The following is a 23,468-nucleotide window of genomic DNA, read 5'->3' as shown; positions in this document are numbered from 1 at the left end:
ATCACTATACCTAATAAAGCTTAAGAAGAAAATTAACATACATATAATTATGTTGAAAAAACATATAACTAATAGGTGAATGATGAAATAGGTGCTATGTTGTTTAGTTGTTTGTTTTTGTTTACATAAAGAAACATAATAATATAAATTGGTTAGTATCTACTTAGTAAATATATTCTTTATATATCCTTTATATACATGAATGATATTACAGATATTATCAATTATTACAAAAGTCATCCCAGAGTTATGTTAATCATTAGTACGATGAAATAATGGCACATAAAAATAATCAGAAGCAATCTTAAGTTTGTTTAGACAATCTCATCTCGCAAATAAACGACTTTAGTTCATTCTCTCGCTACAACAAGTCAAACACTCGTTAACATGTTTGCCGTCTGAACGAAGTGCCTACTGGGTTAATTTTCAAGAATACATTTGTATATTTGTATTTAAAATACAAATATTATATTATTTTCAAATTATTAAAGAATAAACTAAAATTTATGTTAAAATAGTAATCTGTTATACAAAGTAATAGTTGATAATATCATTTTCATGGTTCAATAATAAAAAAAAAATTATATATATTTAAAACAGCCATGCTGTACCATGGGCAACAAAAAGTATATATTTTAAAGATAAAAAATGTCTGGCTTTAACAACGGAAATAAACTTCAACATAAAACGTGATATGGCTCACGAAAAATATGAAAACATTTAAAAATAACGTGAAACAAAGCAACTCACTAGCGACGACGGTGGTGTCAGCTGCGGAGCGCGATCTGTCTCTTAGGAGCGCCGCGTACATGTACAGAAGGAATACCATGCTGCCTATATACAAATATAGGTAGAAACCCTGCCGACAAAATTACATATTATTTTTTTAATTCAAAATAATATTTAAATTAAATATGTATAGTATTTTTTAAGCTCTAACTGTAAACAAGATGGTTACTGATATGAAACCCTGAATATAAACTGTTATATATTCTGTATGTTATACATAAAAAAACTGTTTAGGTTTATATCTATTATATTTAAATGAAAAATAGGACTAATACAGAATATATGTATACATTGTATATTTATACAATGGGACATTAAATATTAATAGCTTATTTCCCTTATTTTAATATGTTAATAAAATAAACTAATACTAACCTCATAAAATGACGGCGGAATGTACGTAGAGATCACTTCGGCCATAGGAAACGCCACACCCATCACAACAAGAAGTTTTCCATATAACGCTGACAAAGTGGTGGCTAGGGCATCACCTCTGCCAACAAAGTTTAGTTGAGTTTAAAAGATTTAGAAATAAAATATATAGTGTTTTTACAACTTTTTCCATTATCTATATATATAAAAGGACTTGTCCTCGCTGACTGAGGTAAGACGCACGCACAGCCGTAACCGCTGTGCGTAGAAACGTGAAATTTGAACAGATGTTTACCTTCGTAATTTGGACATCCATTAAAAAAGGATTTTGAAAAATTTTAGCCCTAAAGGGGTGAAATAGGGGTTGAAAGTTTGTATGGAAAAAAATGTAAATCTGCACCGATTTTTATGAAATTTGAAATTCAGACTCTTAAAAATATTTCATGGAACACGTGTTTCATCATTTTTTAGAATTCTCCCCTTAAGGTGCAAATAAGGGGTTGAAATTTTGTATGGAAAAATCCTTAAATCACTACTGATTTTTATAAAATTTTAAATTGAGACTCTTTAAAATATTTCATTGAACATATGTTTCATGGTTTATTAGAATAAGTAATAAGCAGGCGAAGCTGCGCGCGCCCGCTAGTCGTAATATAAAATTAGATTATAATAAGTTTTCCAAAGTTGTTGGTTAAAAAGCTATAATACAACACATCGACTGTTTACGTAATTTAACGTACTAAGTACTTGCTAAGATTTTTAATTGGTTAAGCAAAGCAAAAGATACTAAGAAAGCGATAGCCCACGTTCTAGTACATAATGTATACCGATTATTCTTGAAGCTCCTACAAAAATTTACATAAAAGGATGGACAAATAAGCGTGCTTCTGAATTTTCTACACAATATTATTGAAAATCGTAGAGCTTTTGCAGGATAGGTTTAGCGAACGAGCTTTAAAAGCGACATTTTATACTAAAAAGAAAAAAAAATGTATGATTAAACAATCATTCCATTGACTACAAATATATCAGATTTTCTGGAAAGTGGAGAAAGGAGTGACTTAACATTAGGTTCCCTCTGTCTACCCTTCTATATGCGAGATATTGTGGAAGCTGATAAATATAAGATGTTTAGATTGAAAGAAGTAAAAAAAAAAACTGACACAAATATTCAGTACGAAAATCACGTATCATATAGAACGTAATAAATATAATTTCGCTCTACTTAAAATAATATACAGGTCCCCAAAAGGCTTATAAACATCAGCTCATCGGGGGACTATTATACGCGAAGTGAGAAAAGTTATGGCTTTTGTTCCTTATTATTTCAGCAGTCTTAAGGGTTATTTTTTTAATATTAGTAGAAATAAATGCATTATCAATATTTACGAGGCAGTCGTGACGCAAAGGCACAAAGTGTGACTGTAGAACCAACTGGTTGTGGGTTCATCGGTTGGGTGGGTGCACTCAAAGAGAAGAAATATTTATTTAAATTTATATTTCGCTGATTTGACTTGATTTTTAAAATAAAATATAAACAAATAAGAATGACATTTACGTACATACGTCACGTAAATATATACTTTGTAAAAAGATAACGAACGTATAAAATATAATGAATGTTCACAATATATTTCCAGAGACTTTTCATCATAGCGTGAAAAAGGGTGGCTTTCTAAAGCGTTTCTATATGACAATTACGGAACTAACAATGATACCTGCCTCAATACAGACGTTGAATCTAAAACATCGACTTTTTTCATACAAAACTAAGGGGTGACTGGAAATAGAACGAACAATATGTTGTTGAAAATACTCAAGTGTAGGGATAGAAAATATTAGGCGTTTATTTATTACTCCTGGGGTAAGGAATCTCAGTAATATTACAATATGAAATATTGTTTTCGTGTTAAAAAAGCAGGAATAAATATCTTCTAAGCTATTTTTGCCATTGTTTGATATATTCTACGTCTTTTATAATTTAGAAGAAAATAAAAGATGTATTTTCGACTATATTTCGGCAACATTTTACGTGTTGAGTAGCATGCTGCCACTGCCCTGAATCTAGAGTAGCGATTGTAATAATCAAAATATTCTTAGAAGTATATGTATTTAATCATTAATCAATGTTTAATGATAAAATCATTAAAAATTTAAAAAAGCATTATTAATAACAATAATTTCTAGTATTTAGCCAAATGATTATTCAGGTTAAGCTTCGTTAGATTGAGGTATAGGTAGAGGAATATCGCACACAAATTACCATTAAGCTTGCTCTGAACACACTACCATATTCGACTAAGAACGATATACTGAAAGATACTAAATAATAGACAACCAAATTGCTTAGACCTCTCGCAGTTATCTTTTACAATCTCCTTGCAAAAGTGTTATTCAAAAACGGTTCAAACTTGAGGTATCTTTTCGCCTGGTTTCTGGAAACCCTTAACGCTCCCTCTGGGAAAAGGGACCCCTCTCTTGCGTGCCTCGTAGCCATGGCAACCGTGTGTTATTGGCTCCCCACAGCTATTGTAACTTCCAAATATGTTTATAGCGATATATATATATAGCATGACTCTGTCCGAAATGACACGGCCTCAGATTCGTATGCGCCCTACTTCTGATCCCAGTTGAATTTAGGCACTTCACATTTTGTTTGCGAATCGAGTGCGGGAGGGCTTAAAATACTTCGCATGAGAAGTTATCTGTTTTGAATGATTTGTGAGCTTTCGAACTTTAGTGGGATATTTCTCTGATTCATCAATTTATTCATCATCTTCTCGATTAAGAAACTACATATACCATAATATATTAGTGTGTATGGCGCCAATGTAGTTCCATTTGATTTGTAGTAAAGATTCTAATTCTGATTTAATATTATATTTGTGGATTCTAACCCCAGTTGGGAGAATATTTAAAATGTATTTATATGTAGGTAACGTCTAATTCAATAATTTCAACAGCAGGGGTTTCTTTTGCGTAGTAGGTACGTAATATATATTTTTTAAATAAAAATGCATACCAGTAGCGAACACACAATTTATTTTAATATTCCATATAACATTTTCGTAGTAGTCTGACGTCATGACAACGTTTCCTATATTGGCAATGACGCATCCATGAAAGGGATATAGGACTAAAACGAGAATTAAAATATTCTAACGAAAATATCTACTATAAGAAAAATAGGCTAACTTCAAGTATTGACTTTTCTATAATAAAAAAATTTCGGACGTTCAAATAAGTTTTGAATTATCTGATTAATCAAAAATCAGACTATGAAGTATTTATTTCATTTATTAGATTTTTACTATAACATTTTAAAATATTATTACTATTACTATTTTCAAAACATAAAATTGCAATCCTAGTAGTAAAGAGTCCTCCACATGCAGAGAATAATTAAGGCTCACTTTACATGTAAAATGTTACATTCCTTTGTAATGGCTGGTATTATTTTTCAACTATTATTGCTGCCAGGAGTCTCCAGATTTAGTACGTAATGTACGAACACTCGAGTGTATTGTGACGTTCAGTAGCATTCAGCATAGTGCATTCACGGGGCAAATGCGATTTCCTTCACCTTGTTCTAGTGTGGCTAGAGATGATATCGTTATATCGATGAAATATCCTATTTAGACAGTCTTGTGTAAATAGTGTTGTTATCTTAACTATTTCTATATAATATAGTTTTAGAGTTGGGAATAGAGTGTTTTAATACTAGATTCCCTCTGCCTACCCTGCTGTGTGCGGGATACACCGTGAAGCTAATTTATTTTTTATTTATTTACACTATAGCTTATTTTCTTTTTGTGAAAAGTCCACCACGTGATATAAAGTAAAAATAAATCTTAACTTTTAAATAATATAAAATGAGGTTTTATTTAATGACTAACCAAGTGATACTAAGTGACTTTAAAAGCCTGTGTTGTAATAAATGACATCTCACTGTATGGGTGGCGTATTTAAGGATACGTTTCATTCAGAGCACAGACTATATGAATTATAATGTTTCGTAATTTATTATTAATGACGGGACAGCCTGTCTGCTACAGATTTTAATGCATTCAGTCTAGTGGATGAAACTGATCAAATCGTCGGTGAGCTTGCAGTTATAAACAAAAAATAATCTAGAGTAAACAAATAAGCTTAATAGATATAAACATAATATCCATATATCTTTTAAATAAATTACAGTTTTGTTAATTTAGTGAGTGGTCTAAAATATTAATTTAAAAAACCTATCCAAAAACTCATCTACTTATTGATAGTAAAGTACATATATGAGTAAAAATATCTTAAACTTTGTATTTAAAAACTATTTTATTAAAATAAAATACAATTATTATTAAAACTAGTTCTTAACTATAAGAGTGCTGGTAGTGGAATCGCCTTATCCTTAAGGTTGGTCGGCTTTAATACAAATTCGGGTGTCCCCACCCTTTTGGCTCGTTTCCCACGATGCTTTGTTTCTCATGGAGTTATTATATGAAATTCCCTGGAAGTCGGAAATCAGCGAGCCTATTGTCATCGACATCCAAATGTTCATGTGCCCCAACATGTGCAGCAGGGTTCTCGTAATGCTTTTATAGAACTTTCTCTCGGAGTCATAAATCTACCATAGGCCCACATGCCGTCGAGCTCTTGTTTTATATTTATTATCTTTTATTTAAACCATTTGTTACAACAATGCTAGACTAGGTTGACTTATGTAAAAGGCAAGTATTACCAAATTGTGCCATGTAAGACTTCCGAATAAATGTAGGAAAACGGGTTTCAATAAAAATATCCTTTTACGAGGGTAACATTTGATCGTCCGCAAATATTTCATTTATACGGCTCACATTTGCAGTTGGTAGCGAAGAACCAAATTATGCGCATACATATCAGACAAATTGCTTTCCTTAGCCTCAGGTTCGTTATGTGCCGTTTGTGCCTAAACTATCCATTTAACTGCGTGAAAGATTCAATTAATGTTATTGAGAAAACTGATTAATTTAATTTACAAATTTAAAGTAATAGATGTTTTACTGTAAATAAAAATATTTTAATTTATTATTTTAATATTCATATTCTTGTCTGATTAAACGAAATACGGTATGGAGTCGACCAAGTTGTAATCTAAGCGTCTTTAAATTAAACAAATTTCAGCTCAAACGGACATTGGCAAGTGGGTGAAATTTAGCTTGCAACATTTGATTATTAACCTAAATAAAAGCTTGTAAAAACAGACTAAAATAATAAAATAAATAAATAACTTGTTTGATACCTATATGAGAGTATGGGTATATAATTAATAACGTAATGAATTGAAATTAATAATATTGTTGGAACTATCTGTAGTCTTTCGAAAATCGTCAACAGCTTCCGGGGCAACAATTTACAATTTATGTAAATACCTAATTATAATTGTACAATGGACTCAACAGCCTGCATAAAACATGCAATTTGTCAATAATATTTATATGCAAATATCTATGCAACCCTATTTGTGATACTTTACCTCATACTGTAACCAACGGTCAGTATAAATCCTTTTGACATTCATACGGATAACAGTAAATAATAAATATGCAGAATAAATTTGAATTTTTTTAGTACGTTTTAATTTCAATCAAATCTTTATTTATACAAATACCTAACATCATTAAAAAGAAATGAAAAATAGGGGGGTCAAAAATCTTAATAGTCGAAAGAACCCACAACCAGTCGCGTTTAAGTCACAAATATTTTGTATTTGTATTTAATAAACCTGTTTTATAGTTAACCAAGATTTCATTTAATTTTATACTAATGTTCTTATATGTAACAAAAATTATAACGACTGAAATATTATCAATTAATATTGATTACAGATAGAAGAATACTTACGCACTAATAATATGCATGTTCTGTATAGACGCGGACGGCCGTGACGGGTGCCTGGTCGGGGGCAGAGGCGGCTGGGACCCGCTCCCTGGCCCGTACAGCACCGGCTGTAGAGACAGTGACGCGCCCAGTGTCATTGACGGCGGGCTGGATAACCTGTGAAGCAAGGCAAGATGCTATATTTCTTAAATAAACCACAATTTAGCATATTGGAGCGCTGTTGTTTTTTATTTTAGCTTCACGCTGTATACCGCATACAGCAGGGTAGGCAGAGGTAACCTAGTGTTAAGACACTCCGTTCTTCTGCCGAATTCTAGATGCATAATAAATCATTCATCTTAGTCATATTCCTTGACATTTTGTAAGAAATATGCAAAATTTTGTACAATTGTTATAATTACCAAAAATATTTATTATATTTGGCCATCCAGTCCTTGGGCTTTTGTTTTTGGAATTTTGCACGTTTCCGCAATTACATTAATACGCATACATGCGTACGTCTCTTGGAACAATATTTGCAGGTTGCAATTTTTGGTTAATTTATCGCTTTTGAAAAAAGTAATCACTGTATTATATACCTTCCTTTTATACTTTCATATATAAATTTTAATATAACTTTGTTTAGTTTTATATAATTTTATTTTTTCGATATCAAAAAAAACATATAAATAATACCAAATTCCCCTAATTTTAGCATACGCATGATTTATTATAAACAGAACAAGTTCAGTTAAGTAAGAAGCAGCTAAATTAATTACGGTTCTTGTACAAAATGAAAAGGAAAAGCTAAAAATACCGCAAATCGGGCACATGTCAAAACAAAACCGATCGGGCGAGCACTCGAGCAGAGCCGACGTGAGTTACGACATTAGCTCCGTAAATCTCCGTGTTATACTACAGTCCAGTTGGCTAAAATTCTATGAGAAAAAGCCTTTTGTTTTTCCTTAGGTATTATTGTATAACTATATTTTTTTACTCTTTAATTGTTACAAGACAACACCGTCTTATAATCTGCACAGTAGGTAAAATTGCATATAAAAAAAATATTGAAAAAAATAAAAAAAAAATTATTTCAGTTTTACATATTATATAGGTACATAGAAAGTAATGAGAAAAACCTAGTAATTAACTAGTGTAATACTAGTACTTGTAACAGGAGGCCCCGCTCTTCCATAACACTTCATACATTCGTTATGGAAACAAAAACAAAAATAAATGGCATATAATTATAGCTACTTTATAATACAAAGTATAATTATAGCTACTTTATAATGCATATAAAGTAAAGAAATTTGATTGAAATATATGATTTATACAAAATCTTGAATCTATCATTCGTAATACTTCATTACGTATATATATTCAAGATTCAAAGATTCTTGCATTGATATTCTAACATACAACATGCTTTTCTATCTCATATAATTCTATTTATATTCTTATAGTTACAAATATACATAAATATGTTTTTTCTCTGTACGTGTATACACTACCATTTGCATAAATAAGACAAAATGAATTTTCTATCATAAATATTCCGTGCTTGCTTAAATTATATTACCTCAATTATTGACAGCGTAATTTATAGCTCTATTACTTTTAAGAATATAATATCGTAAAATGTTCCTGACATTCTACGATAGTACCTACCAATGACAATAGTAAATAATCCGTCTAAAACGTGATAACTTTAATGCTAAAACCATGAATTACTTTTACATGTCGACTTCTCGCTATAAAATTTTAACAGCAATGCATTTCTAATCCTAAATTATGAAAATTGGATATTTAATACCTTGTGCTAAGGTTAAAAAAACTTCCGTTTATAATTATAGGCCTCAAAAATCTTTCAAATGCAGTTTCGGTTTAAAAATAAAGTCAGTCGGCTATCGCTTATTCCCATTAGTAGCTTACATACAAATGGTGCTCTTACTAGAAAACTAAAAAATAAAATATTTCTATTATTTTTATTTTTCTCTCTTTAGCTTCTCCTTAAACATTTAATGTATACTTACTGAAAGCACAATATTGTTTACAAATATCGTATAGAAACATATAAAACCTTAGCTAGTACAAACTATTGATTTATGAACCCATTAGAATGGCAGAACTGCTTAGTGAAACCTAGACCACGGCTGTAATTTACTGCCCGCCGTTTCCTCCTGTCTGGATATTATGGGAATCTGATACACTCCAGTCGTAATCCTGCTGAATATTATATTAGGAATAGAAAATAAATGGAACTAGACAAAGGAAATGTTTATTTACTCTGTTTTGATTTTTGATTTCATTTTCAGAATTATTAATATTATTAATATAAACATTCTATGTTACAAGAGGTATCTTATCCAGAGGTCCATAAAAACCAGTCAAATATGAATTAGAGTCGCGCACGAACCATCTATAAAAACGGCAAAAAATCACATTTATTATATGGGAGCCCCCTTAAATATGTATTTTAGTTTGTTTATTAGAATTTGTTTTCATCGCGGGATCAGAAATAAAATATATTTTATGAGATACAGCCGGGTGATTGTCAGACAGACAGACATCCCGTTATACCCTTTGGATACGGAACTCTAAAATAACATAAAACTTTACTACGGATCTGTGTATACTTATTCTTATATAGTGTAGGTACCTATAGTAAAAACAATTTTACCTTGTAGTGTGAGGGGTGAATCAAAGTTTGAACGCGCAAACGAAAGTTTGTTTCACAGGACTTTACGCCAGCATCGTTATAGGGCCAAGGTAAACTTTGCTATACAAATTCACAAATTTACACCACAATGAAGCTAAAACTACGCGTATACCTATTACGAGATATATATAATCCTATACTTTGACCTTTAAAATCATAAGACAGAAAGCTTTAAGGTTCTATTAATAAATTTAAGGAAAGCTTGATTCTTAACGAAATTTTAGGAAATAAGCCATTTCTTGAAAAAAATAAGCCTTCGAAGTAAATTAATCATCTACAGGCTTATTATATTAGATATTGGTAATCGATTGTAAAATAAAATTAGAATGGTTATGAAAGTACACAGTTTCATAAAAAAACATTATTTTTGTTTTATAATTACGTAGTAAATGAAAAATATTTTTTAATTACTATTTCATAAATCAACATTACCTCATCGGTGACTCCAAGTGAACGCGATGGGACGAGCATGATGGTGCAGGATGAGGGTGGGCCGGTATAGGCGGGGGGCTGCTATGCCTACTCAAAGTCTCCGGTGACACTAGCGCAGCCCCCGGCGACGCAGGGCTTGGAAGGGGCGGAGCGCTACTTCCAGATATCTCGGAGTCCACACCAAATGTACCTCTCGATACATGGGAACCGCCTGACATATTGTTTGTTGGTATTGAATAACAACTGTAACAAAAGTTTAGAATGTAAGTTTGGCTGATTTAAACGTGTATTTTTTCCTATTTCTATGCTATATGTGTACGTAAAATAAATTAAAAAAATTACACATTGCTGTATACAATAAAAAAATATTAAATATAATTAAAAAATAATTGAAAGTTAGAGTTACTTTTAAATTCAACTTTAAAAAAGGATCAAGCGCCGCGCTAATTGCTTTTTCTGCTTGAACCTGCTTTTATTTCAACAGAGCAGGTACTTTTATCAAGAATGCATAGTTTACGTTTTAACGAAGAAATATCGCTTTCCTTAAGTAAGGCTAAAGTTTCCCATTAAAAGTTCTCTGTATTTAAAGTTGCTTACTCCTTTAATTGCAAAGTCCTTTCCTACAAAGAAACTTTTACTAGTCCACAGAATACCTGGTGGACATTGAAATCTTGTGGTAGTCTATATATATAAAAGGACTTGTCCTCACTGACTGAGGTAAGACGCACGCACAGCCGTAACCGCTGTGCGTAGGAACGTGAAATTTGGACAGATATTTACTTTCGTAATCTGGACATCCACTAAGAAGGGATTTTGAAAAATTTTTACCCTAAAGGGGTGAAATAGGGGTTCAAAGTTTGTATGGAAAAAAAATTAAATCGGCACCTATTTTTATAAAATTTGAAATTTAGATTTTTAAAAGTATTTAATTGAACACGTGTTTCATCGTTTTCTAGAATTCTCCCCCTAAGGGTGCAAATAAGGGGTTGAAAGTTTGTATAGAATTTTTTTTAAATCGGCACCAATTTTTATAAAATTTGAAATTCAGACTCTTAAAAGTATTTAATTGAACACATGTTTCATGGTTTATTTTAATTTATCCCCTAGGGGTGTAAATAAGGGGTTGAAAGTTTATATAGAAAAATCTTTAAATCACCACTGATTTTTATAAAATTTGAAATTGAGACTCTTAAAAATATTTTATTGAACACGTGTTTCAAAGTTTATTAGAATTCACCCCTAAGCAATAAGCAAGCGAAGCTGCGCGCGTCCGCTAGTAATCTATATATATAAAATCGAAAGGTCACTCACTCATCACAAAATCTCAGAAACTACAAATGCTAGGAATCTCAAATTTTGCATAGGAGTTATTTATAGGACGTAGGTGCTCGCTAAGACGGGAATTTGCAATATTCGACTTCTAAGGGGTTGTTTTTGGGGTTGAAAGTTTGTATGAAACTTCGTTACTACAAATACTCGGAGTCTCAAATTTTGCATGGACGTCACTTATAGGACGTAATTACTCACGGAGACAGAAATTAATAATAACGTAGTTCACGCTGGCGAAGCCGCGGACGGGCCGCTTGTATACGATAAAGGCGAGTAAAATATAATTCATTACAAAATAAATTATAGTAATATTTTCCAAATCTCCTAACTTCAATAGATATCAAAAACTTGAATAAAATGACGGGAAAGAATTGAGATTGCACATCTATCAATCTAAGACGTATTACGTTCAGCGCTCGATTTTAATAGAGCTGTCTAAACCTTTATAAATTCCGTGGAAGCACAATTTAAAAACCCCATTTCCATGTTGGATAACATAAATCTAAGCTTTGAAGTATATTGGTATATTTCAAATCAATTATATTATTTTTTAAATTGAACGTATAGGTATTGGGTGATTTTAGTAAATGGATTTTTATATTTCTTAAAATAAAGGGTATTTTAAGAAACATAAAAATCCGTTATCCATATCCATTAATAGGGTAAAAACCCTTGAAAGAGATTATTAATAATTAATATAAATTAAGTTTTTGTTAAAAAATCAATAACAACACACAATGCCTCCAGAATTCGGCAGAAAGTGCAAAATGGAGTGCCTTAACACTAGATTCCCTCTGCCTACCATGCTGTGTGCGGGATTCAACGTGAAGCTGATTGGATTTAATTTAATTTTAAAACGATAACACACGAGTATATCTGGTCAGGAATCACGTACGCTCTCTGTTATAAGGTTGAATTGGTGCTATACAAATAATAATGTGATTTATTGGCGTCTGTGGATATGGAAGGACGTGAGGAAAATGCTGACTTTAGCTACGAACGGTGTCCGTGCACGTAGACAAACTTCGCTTTCAGTTGCTGAACTTCTAACTACTTAATATTCTACTTGCAAGTTCGCTAACATTATGATTTTGTACTTAGTAAGATGTATTGTATAGTATAGCGTAGTCTATAATTTTTCATCACATGAAAATAACTTTGTTTGAAGTGTTTTTTTTATTAACTTATTCGTTACATATAAATAGTTCTTTGTTATGTTATAATATAACACGTTCTTTTATGTAATCTCTATTAAAAATAAGCTGGTCCTAATATTATATGGTAATCAAAAATACTATTGGGTCAGACTTAATTCTAATTCATTTTCCGCCTGTTATGAGGTCACATTAATAAAGAGAATAATTCATATTGATGACGGCAAAGACAATGCCGATGACGCCTTTGTTCCATAATCTCTCATTTACGGAAACAAAAGGATCGCTATTTGAACAGTCGTCTTGTCGATATTTCATTCGTCTAATATGCTTTCTGAATATAATCTAAGGAAGTCTATTAAAGTAATCTTAAGTTCGCATCGTCTACATTAATACAATCTCTTTATTATATAAATATAAAAATTTGAAGGTTTATTGCATTTGAATTCTATTTATAATCTATATTCATCAACATAGACAATACATTTATAAAAGTAAGTAAACTTATAAAATTAAATTAAAAGCGCAATCAATTTGTGACAATAACAAAAAAAAACAATCAGTTCAAAAATACCTCAACCAAAATGGCGTTTAATTAAATGATGCGGCACGTCAAAATAAAATTCATTTCTAGACGAAATCGAATAACAGCCAGCGACGAGCGCGCCATTTCCGCATCCAATATGGCAGCGTTTGATTTCCTGTGTCGCTTCCCGCGTAAACGGTTTACGTGGGATTACATGGTACGTTTATTTTAATCAAGCTTCACCACACTATCCTCTCTAGAACTGCTATCCTCAAGGCATATTGGTTATTGCTCAGTACTTGCACCTAACATATGGAATATTGAGAACAGTATTATAATGGTATTCTTTTATATGCTGATATAGCATTGAAAAGGTACACTATAATAGAAATTTGCAGCTACAGTCAATTGTGAAAAATTTTATAATAACTAAAATAATTGAATGAAAGTAATGTTCAATTTTAGTGTATTTTAATATGGTTATTGCAAATTTAATAATTTTAGCTGTATTTTAATCACTCATAAACATAATTTGAATGGCTGGTTTGTAGATTTTTTAGCAGGGCGAGAGATGGAGATGGAGCCTGGGAAACCCGTTCCCTACTGTCTGTAAATCACATCTTAATATTATTAAAATACATCCATTAAATGTATTAAACCTAGCATCTTATTTGAATATGAAAGCAAAGTTATATTATTATCTACAAGCAACAAAAGCCTCCTTCGTGCCTTCAACTTCAGAACAAACAATAGTCACTTAAAACGTTCTAAACGCCGAGTTCGTAAAATTAAATTAACTGTTATTAGTCATAAACTCTACTATTACATAGATTTTCTGAAGTAAAATAATCAAAACAGATTTTAAGATGCGTACTCGTACTCTTAACATTTTAATAATAATTTTCCCCACTTTCCACAAATTTTTTCGAGGCATTGCGTGTTGAGTGGCGGAACTCAACGCCGGGCTTTGTCTTTGGTGCCAGAGTGTAGAAATTAAAATATTAATAAATAATTCATTCCCTAGAGTGGGAATCGAACCAACAACCGTCGCGCTACAATCACAACCTTATGCCCCTGCGCCATGACGGCTTCAATTCTAAATTAAAAGGTAAAGTACGAATCTAACGTTTACCCGAGCTTGAATTTTATGTGCTATCGCTTCATTTACATGTTGAGGAGACAAAGGATTGAAAGAGCTTTCTCTCGCTAACTGTAATAGCTACGGAACCCAAATAACGAGTACTAAGCAAAGATTATAATTAATTTATATTTATTTGGAAAAACGTAACAAAATATCATTTAATGCAAATATGTAAAAATATAAGCATATTAATAATTTATTCAAGAGATTCGTTTATTATATTCATTAAAAGTTATATTAAACTTAAATCGAAATAAAACATCAAGCTTTTATTTGATATACGTAAGTAATAACCGGAAATTCTGTTTCTTGTTCAGAACGTAAACAACAACGTAATCAAACAAAGACAGCAAAGCAACAAGATCTGCAGACGCTGCCAAAACATTCCTCCCAATCTAATTTCATTCCGCCAAACCACTTTCACCTCTAAAATGTGACTAATCTTTGAGCGCCAGTATAAATATTATCGGTGATATACTCAATGTACTCGTAGCGTACGATACTACACAAACTTACTCGATTGTGATCGTAAGTTCTTATATTTGCTATTGTATTTTCAACTTTAAATTTATAGAAATATAGTATATTCTACGTCACAATATTCCACCAATACGGTTTTATAGTATAGTTGTGTAACGTAGACAGTTTCGTAGCGTTCGCTTTCGTTGGATCCGTTGGCCGCCCGCCCAGTGATCAATGGGCGTCTGTAGTAACTGAGTTTTTACGCTGAACGTAGTTTTTGTGCTTTTATATAGGGGAAAAAGATAAAGGAATCAGTTAGAAGCTCATTCTCTAGGGTTAAAGCTCAAAAGCTAGAGCTAATAGACTATGCATTTATTATTAACACTATAAAAGTTGCATCGTAAAATGAAATCTCATGACTTTTTTGGAATAAACAATGAAATATTTGGAGTGATTTACATGGGTTGTTGAAAATAATTATCAATATGAACAATATTGAATTTGTGCAAATGTATTGTAATGTGTGTATTGAAATTATACTAGAATACATAATAAATAGTAACAATGCAGTCAGTAAAAGCATTTTTCTCCAAATGTAGGGAATGCCCAACTATGTGATTTTATAGAAAATAATTCGTATATGGAGGACTAGATGAAGGAAACCTTTTAATAATATTGTGGTTTCATTGTGGTTTCAATACACTTCAACACGAGTTTCTGAAATCGACCTTACAATTTAAATATGAGGTTCTAACAAAATAGAAATAATATATATACAAAGAATAAACATTTTACAAAAATAAGTGAACAAACACTCTTAATGTTAGTGTTTATTGCATAATAACATTTTTCATATTATTATGCAAGAATATAAAATGAAAACAAAACTAACGTCGTCGTATGTACACGAGTATACGTACGTCTCCGTATTACATGACAGTGTTGTTTATTGTTCTGTTGGACACCGCAGAAACCACATGCATCTCTATTATGCCATACATTAATCAAGTCTCACACACACTGTGCCAGTGTAATCTAGAGTTCTTTCTTATGTTATAATATAATACGCATATTTTTATGACAACGTTATATTATACTATTTGTATAATTATTTGTAGAATATTATAAAAAAGAGTGATGAAAACTGATATATTTATGTTTTATGTTTTCTTCCTTAAAAGTTTTAATTAATCACGTTTGTTATTGAAGTTAAAATTATTATAAAAATGTTTTGAAAAACACTTTGGTCTTTGCCTAAATTTTTATTGTATTACGGGTAACGAGTTTTCAACTTTTAAATTCTTCATCCCCCTAAAAGTGATAATTTTAAAAAGAATAAATTTATTTATTAGTGTAATCTAATGCAAGCTTATATAATAAAAAATATGCTTCGAAATGACAGAAAGTACACAAATTTTGTCGTATATTTTACTTTCGTAAATATATTATATACTGGTAGTTTGGGTAGTTTGGTTTATAAATTAGTGGTTGATGGTTTATAAACTTCTAACTGCGAATATTTTATGCATATAACTAAGAATACAAGTATATCACATTACACTACTACACTATAAAATATCATATCGCCTAAACGTGATATTGGATATTTAGAGGATAAATATGTATGGAATTAATGTCTATTGAATGTGATGCAAGATAGTTGCCAGCTAATGTAATAAATTGTACCATTGACTTTGAAAAGAGCAACTGTTGAGTTTCTTGCCAGCTCTTCTCAGCAGAACTGCCTTCCGAACCGGTAGCTTTTGGTTTATATGTTCATTCGACGATTCAAAAGTGCTTATAAGTCTATTTGAATAAAGAATATTTTGAATTTGAATTGAAAAATATTTATTCGTGCTCTCTACATATAACATGACACTAGTGAAGTGACTTTGTGCTGAACTGGCACGTTCAAAACGCCATACAGAGACTAAAGAGCTGAACTAAAAAAATATTTATTTAATAAAGTAACCACACACTTCTACTGTTATAAATACCGATTAGTAGCTAACGTATTTCGTTACACGCCGTGCGGTCGATACCACAGCCGCATATGTTTATGGAGCCCCGTGCACGCGGTCACGCTTACATTGTTCAGTGATCCCTTCGAATATTCTGCCTTCTCTGTTCACCCTTCATCTGATTTGACAACTTAACAATCTATGTTCTACTGACAAATAGAATGAGAGATTTACTTTCACGAAATTTCCCAATTTTTATTTTTAAGCAGAGAATGTAGTGATTTATTGCTAGATTATGATCAGCTGCTGACATATTTGTTTTCAGCTTCACGCTGCATCTGACATAAAGCAGGGTAGGCTAAGGGAACCTGAAGTTAAGATACTCCGTTCTCCACTTTCCGCCAAATTTTGAGGCATTGCATGTTGAGTGGTGGAACTCAACGCCGGGCGTTGCCTTGTAACCAAAGCGAATAAATTTAAAATCAAATCAAATCATAATATTAGCACAAAATAATCATAATTACAAAGAAATAAAGACAAAATACAGTGAAACATAACACCATTTAATAACTAACTAAACCGAGGACTTGTCTATTTTAAATTTGACATTTATATTTAAATCATCGTGCTGAGTCATATCTCAATCCCACCAAGACTGTGTTATAAAAGAAATTGAATACTTTACATGGAAAATGGTATGAAGAAAAGCGAGACGTACCTACGACATTTATCATATGAGAAATCTCATATCTGGGAGTAAAGAGCGCGATACAAAAAGTGAACTATAAAAATTTTATTGCAGTCTTTTGTCACATAAATTTGTAAGTATATTATTAATATAATAAATATTAGTGTTTATTTTGTATACCAATATCTAGAAAAACGTGGCATAGTACCATCTAGACAAAAAATGAATCATAATTTTTTATCATATTTTTCGTTTCCTTTTTCTTTTCCAAATATATAATGCATACAATACAGTACGGGATTTTCTTACTAAATTTATAGAATATTCTCATTTAAACGAATCTCAGTAAAACATAACACAATCTTATTTGTTAGAACTAAATTATAAAATCTTCCGAGTAATTACTTAGCTCAAATGAATCATCAAATTGGTTCACAAACTGCTGCTTGCGAACGTTTAATATAATAAACACTTTAATTTTAAAGTCAGTTAGTCTAAGTACTTTACGCTTAAATAGAAAACATAACAAAAAGCTAGAGTATTTCAGTGCCGCGCGAACATTCCCTCAGTTCGCAGTTTTCCGTTTCATAAAGATTTTTTTGTCAAGACACTCCAAGAAATGTTTGTATGAGAAGAATAAGAAACGACCTCTTACGCGAATGCTGTTGTTTTTTTTTTTCTTGCAAAGTAGGCTAGAATTATGAAACATTATTCGTACTTGTACACTACAAAATTAAATTTTTAATGTAATATTTATAATACAAATTACTATTATTTGAAAAGTACACTTTTATCGACATTATTATATTAATTTTATTAAATTACAAACTATAAGGGCTCATAAATTATAATAAATGAGGAACAAATTGTTTGGCTCCAACTCTCTTTAACACATGTCAACACGACAAACGGTCGGGTTGATATTTCATTAGCACGGTTGCGTGAGATATCCTCATTGTATTGCATTTTAAAATTAATCGTCAGGCACCCTTGTCAGTGGACGTTCCCTGGGCCGGGGTAGCCGCGGGGTAGCTGCGGGGTAGCCGGTCGACGACCTCGGGTATTTAGGACGAGTCGACGTTTACAACATTGAAACAAATATACCAGGAAGTAGGGCGAAGGGTACACCGTCGATAGCTACATCCTTCTTTCACACCTTGTCGATTCCTTCATTTAAAATATTCATCACATTACCATACGCGACATAAACTGATAGAGGTTTCGTTTTTCTAAATTGACAATATAATATTAATTAAAACTATTAAGGGTTTCAAATGATTAAATGGGTAAGGTTTAGTTAAGTAAGATAAATATTATATAAAAATTGTGTTACTAAATATGCAAACATGTAGAATATAGTATACGTATTAAATTCTAACTTTTCAGAAAATCATTACCTTTGTTTAACATCTGGATTCGTTTCCGGCCCATTGGTTAGAGATTCTGTTATTTTCATGGTTCCTAATGATTCCAGTCCTTGATTTCCAGTTGGTACATCATTAGAAGGATTGTGTCAAATCATTGTAAGTTCGAAGTGCAACGCGCAGGTCGCCGCGAACCACTACACTGAATGAGACGTCCGCGACGCGAGGGATCTAATTCGATGATACCCAGCTCGATTGCAGTAATTTCGTCCTGCCATTATTGCAAACATGAGGGCGGGACAGGACACAAGCTCTCCAATCATATTATTGTATAAATAGATTATTAATAGTATCAAACGTTGTTGAACTGTCAGACATGGGAACTCCACACGTACTTGACGTCATTTTGATATTTAATCTATTTTGTTTATAAAAGAAATATTTTTTAATTTAATGTTCTAAGTTTTATAAGGACATTGTATACTTTTGTCAGTAGAAGGAAAATGCAAAATAATTAATGTCTGTCAAGCACGTCTCAGTAAAAATATTATAAAGTCGTTGCGGTAGAACATTTTACTGTCAGCAGCAGCTTGGAATGTGAACTACGAACATATTTATTTCTGTCTGAGTGAGATCTCATTATTCGGTCATTATGAAGGGTATTTTGCGCAAGAGCTGTAATTGAGGGACGCAGGGGTCGGATGGTTACGGATGCGGATATTGTCGATCACGCAGCAGACAATGTGACCACGGTCGTGTAATAAAACTTTAAATTTAATATTTTTTTCCTCGTCAATGTAAAATTTTTCAATCACCTTTTGACAAGTCACATCAGATATTATGCTAAAACTTATATTTTTTTGTATAATAATATACTATTGTTTTAAGAAACAATTAAATTAAGGTTAAAGATAATACAAATTTTTAACTTTTCGATACAATAAAGCTGTCAAAATTAACTATTTCATACAATACAAACGTTTATTGTTATTCATAATTCTGGATATATTTCGGAAACGTTAGTTATTAATAGCATAAAAAATGTTACAAATATACCCTGAGTGCTCACTCCCATATCGATATACACAGAAGTGAGTGACGCAGCACAGTTTTAAATAGACATGTCAAATATCCATCTTCCCCCTGTGCTAGTTCAATGCACAACTACCGCCCGCGGTAGATTAGTGTCAATTTAAATTTACGACGGCACTCGCACCTCACGTGGCCGGCAGTGATTTGTTATAGCCAAATACCAATTGCGCTACCATTTTGCTATTCGCCTCTTAAGTTTCCAATGCCTTATGAATCTCACAGATATTACGAAGACTATATTAAATTATTGTTTTTTTTTTCGTATTTATGTAAGAACTATTTCATGCAAAAAACAAAGACTTGTAAATAAATTATTCCATAATTATAATATAGCTTTACTTTTTACCTTTAAAATAATTATTCACGTTTTATTATTTAAGAATACGTTTTTGACTCATATTTTGTAACATTCTAAATGGTATGGCAGAGGAAGAAAAATATACATACTAAATTATAATTTTATGAGATTAGGTTGTTGACCAAAAAGCCGTCGCGCTGTCTCGTTAAAAGCACGCCAGTGTGAACTTAGGAACGTAGTTTAAAGAACTAAGTAAAATGAACTTTCGTCCTTGCAGAGAAAGCCTATTTTGCCTTGACTGATGACTTTAGAGCAAATTTGCCTAGTTCTACATACGTAAATCGTACCATTTAGCAGACACTGAAATACCGGATATATTCGTTGTAAGTAGCGATTTACATAATAACCTATTGAAGAACTTCCTTTTGAGTGAAATTGCTTTGGATCATTTCGACCACCACCCAAGTTGTATAATTCAAATTTTAATCCATCAACTTAAATTTTATTTATAACTTATTAACATAATAATTTTAATTTTTTTTATAAGTATATTTGTATTTTTTTTGTAAATAGTAAGTTAAGAAATCATAGTATACAAATATACAAAATATAATAACAGAACGTCGAAGAAAGCCTTTACCTTTTGTCCCTTACACTAGTCTTTAACGCTTATTTCAAAGGTTTTTGCAAACAAAATAAGAATGTCTCTAATTTAGTTCCAAAAAGGAAAAAATATTGCCTTTGATTTTCGCTGCGGTGGCAGACAGACGTTCGCAATTTTCGTGCTAGACGAGGAAATGCGGAGAAATATAATTTATAAAATGTGAAAATAGTTTTATTCCAGTGTGTTTTAAGAAAGAGAGAGAGTGTTAGAAAGTGCTCATTAAAGAAACTGTATATTTCACCCCCATTGCGAAATTCTAGCGACGCGACAGTTTTATTACTACAACAAATGTTTTTATTCTGTCTGGCTGTTAAGTTGGTTATTTCCGTTAGAAAATATAAGTTTGAGAAACAAACAAAAACAAAATTTATTTGCTTTAGATGTTTTGTTATTTACAAGAAAAGTTTCGGATTTATTTATTGGTTTCGTTAAAGCAGGTTATCTTCGAGTATATGAAACATTTGTACATAAGTTTATTGCTAAAGTATTTGTTTGTTTAGTATATTGGTAGCATATATCTAGAAGAAATCGATAAGATAAAAAAATATTCCATGTCAAAACTATGCACTAATACATTTTTTTTGTTCATGGAAGAAGTAGATATCTTCTTAATCAGCTCGTAATCTGTTCAATTTGACTTTTGAAATAATAGGATGAAGTCCATACAATGCACCTATATTTACTTTGGACTAAAGTTTTGTAAATAACATGCTGGTGCACGGGAAAATGAAATTAATTTAAACATAATCATTCCCTCGCGTGGATATCGAGTTCACAAAAATCACAACATAAAAAGGCGGACATGTTTCATAGAAATGGTGTGACGATCATTAATTTTAAATATAATATACAAACATATATTATCTACATATTTACCAAGCTTTTGAACGATATTTTACGGTCATATTAGCCACCGCGCTTACGAATGAAGTGGAACTTCACCAACGATGAAGTGACTGTTGAGTGCGATACACATATCACCCTCACATACTCATGTTCTTGTTAAACCCTAATTGTCTATATCTATATCTTATAATATGATAGTAAAATTAGCAACAGTACAAGTTACTTTAAATAATAATTGGTAGTTATTTATTTTATGTTTTTTTAGCTTCACGTTTGTACTTCACTGTAGGATATGCAGAGGGAACCTAATTGTAAGACCCTCCGTTTCCCACTTTAATATAAGATACTATCTGTATCTATATTTTATATTAAGGTAAGTTACATTATAAATGAATCTAGACAATATACATAACAAAACATTTATCAAACTTATATAATATCTAGTGAAATCGTTGTTCTAAGGTATTCCCCCAATAAGCTGCGTAGGCGGCACAAGGTAAGAGCCACGCAGCGCGAGACATCTGTAGGGCACTCCAGTCACAATGGACGTAAGCTAGACTGTGTAGATGCATCACACAATGCGCTATAAAACTTCAAACGTCCTAACTGCGTTAGATTTAATGGCCCAACCTTTGACTTTTTATAAAGGATTCAATTATCATGAATATATGCAGGTAAAAAAGGAAGACTTGACAAAGGAAATAAAAATTTACGTTCACAAACGCTCATAAGTCTAGATAATATGTTTTAGTACAATTTAAATGCTATATTTCTAAAACATTATAATATACAAACTATAAATTCTCTGTGGAGAACATTGAAGACTTTTGTATTAACATTTATCTTTCTAACAGATGACTATTTGTACCCTGTACAAATGTCAATTTTGTAAAACCACCTAATTTCATGCAAGTTATTTTTACAAGAACAAAGTTAGATGGCCAGAAATAGCCATGGTAACGCCACGGTCCATTAAAGTTATCTCCCCGCGAGCCATCATTCCCTATTTTCACACGATCACAGAAGCAGTCGATACACACCACACACATGTGTCGTCAATTAAGTGAAGGGGAAGATGATTATCTCAGATTTCTTCTTAATTTAATATTAACTCACAATATATCTTACTTGTCATTTTAATTGCTTATATTTTGTTGAGATACTACAAAAATAAGGCTTTTTCCATTTTAAAAAAAGCTTCATATTTAAATATAATAACATCAGAAAATTATATTTGAAATAAGTATATGAAATAGAAAAACAAGGAGTACCTACATGGCAGCAAACATTATCACTCTATCTTATTTAGAAAACATTATTTAATTAATTTAAACTTCTTAATGTATCATCACTCTTCTCCTAACATGTGTCGGACTTGAACGAGGAGGAAGCGCCACGCACCAGTGCCACACGTCGGTGTTACGTTCATTTACTTCACAAATGATGTTCATTTTAGACCGGAAACTAGAAGTCTAACTACTAATTCTTTGAAGTGAATAGAGTTCTAGCGTAGATTTGTATGTTGTCTTTTGTAATTGCAATTTTCTTATAATTTCCATTAAACAAGCAAACCTATATAATTGAATCTAAATAAACTATTATATAATATTTTGTATTGATTTTTTTCACAGGTTGTATTTACATATTTTATATTATTATATTCCTATGTATCTATTCGTTCAAATTCTTTCAAATATTTAGAATTTGAAAACTTGATGAGATTTATGACAATTTTTTTTATATTATTTTAAACCTATTAAAGGCTTATTAATATTCGAGTG

At 31.5% G+C, this 23,468-nt stretch overlaps 1 protein-coding gene across 5 annotated transcripts in view; it reads right to left on the bottom strand.

Annotated features, from left to right (window-relative positions):
- LOC146530119 (proton channel OtopLc-like) overlaps positions 1 to 23,468 on the bottom strand; it is a 50,922-nt gene that overhangs the window by 15,434 nt on the left and 12,020 nt on the right. For 4 of the 5 annotated variants that reach the window (XM_085200497.1, XM_085200496.1, XM_085200498.1 and 1 more), the window contains exons 3-6: positions 10,163 to 10,405; positions 7,033 to 7,185; positions 1,165 to 1,282; positions 751 to 859 (exon numbers count right to left, since the gene is read on the bottom strand). In XM_085200497.1, the coding sequence (XP_085056623.1) occupies positions 751 to 859; positions 1,165 to 1,282; positions 7,033 to 7,185; positions 10,163 to 10,405 (623 nt within the window). Of the gene's footprint in view, positions 1 to 750; positions 860 to 1,164; positions 1,283 to 7,032; positions 7,186 to 10,162; positions 10,406 to 18,820; positions 19,011 to 23,468 lie in introns of those variants that run through there. The other variant, XM_085200500.1, reaches the window with a different exon arrangement.

This window comes from Heliconius melpomene, chromosome 17 (genome assembly GCF_056956725.1).
Source record: "Heliconius melpomene rosina isolate 202511_hmr_F chromosome 17, ASM5695672v1, whole genome shotgun sequence".
Lineage (NCBI taxonomy): Eukaryota > Metazoa > Arthropoda > Insecta > Lepidoptera > Nymphalidae > Heliconius > Heliconius melpomene.
This window is presented reverse-complemented; position numbering and strand designations above follow the sequence as displayed.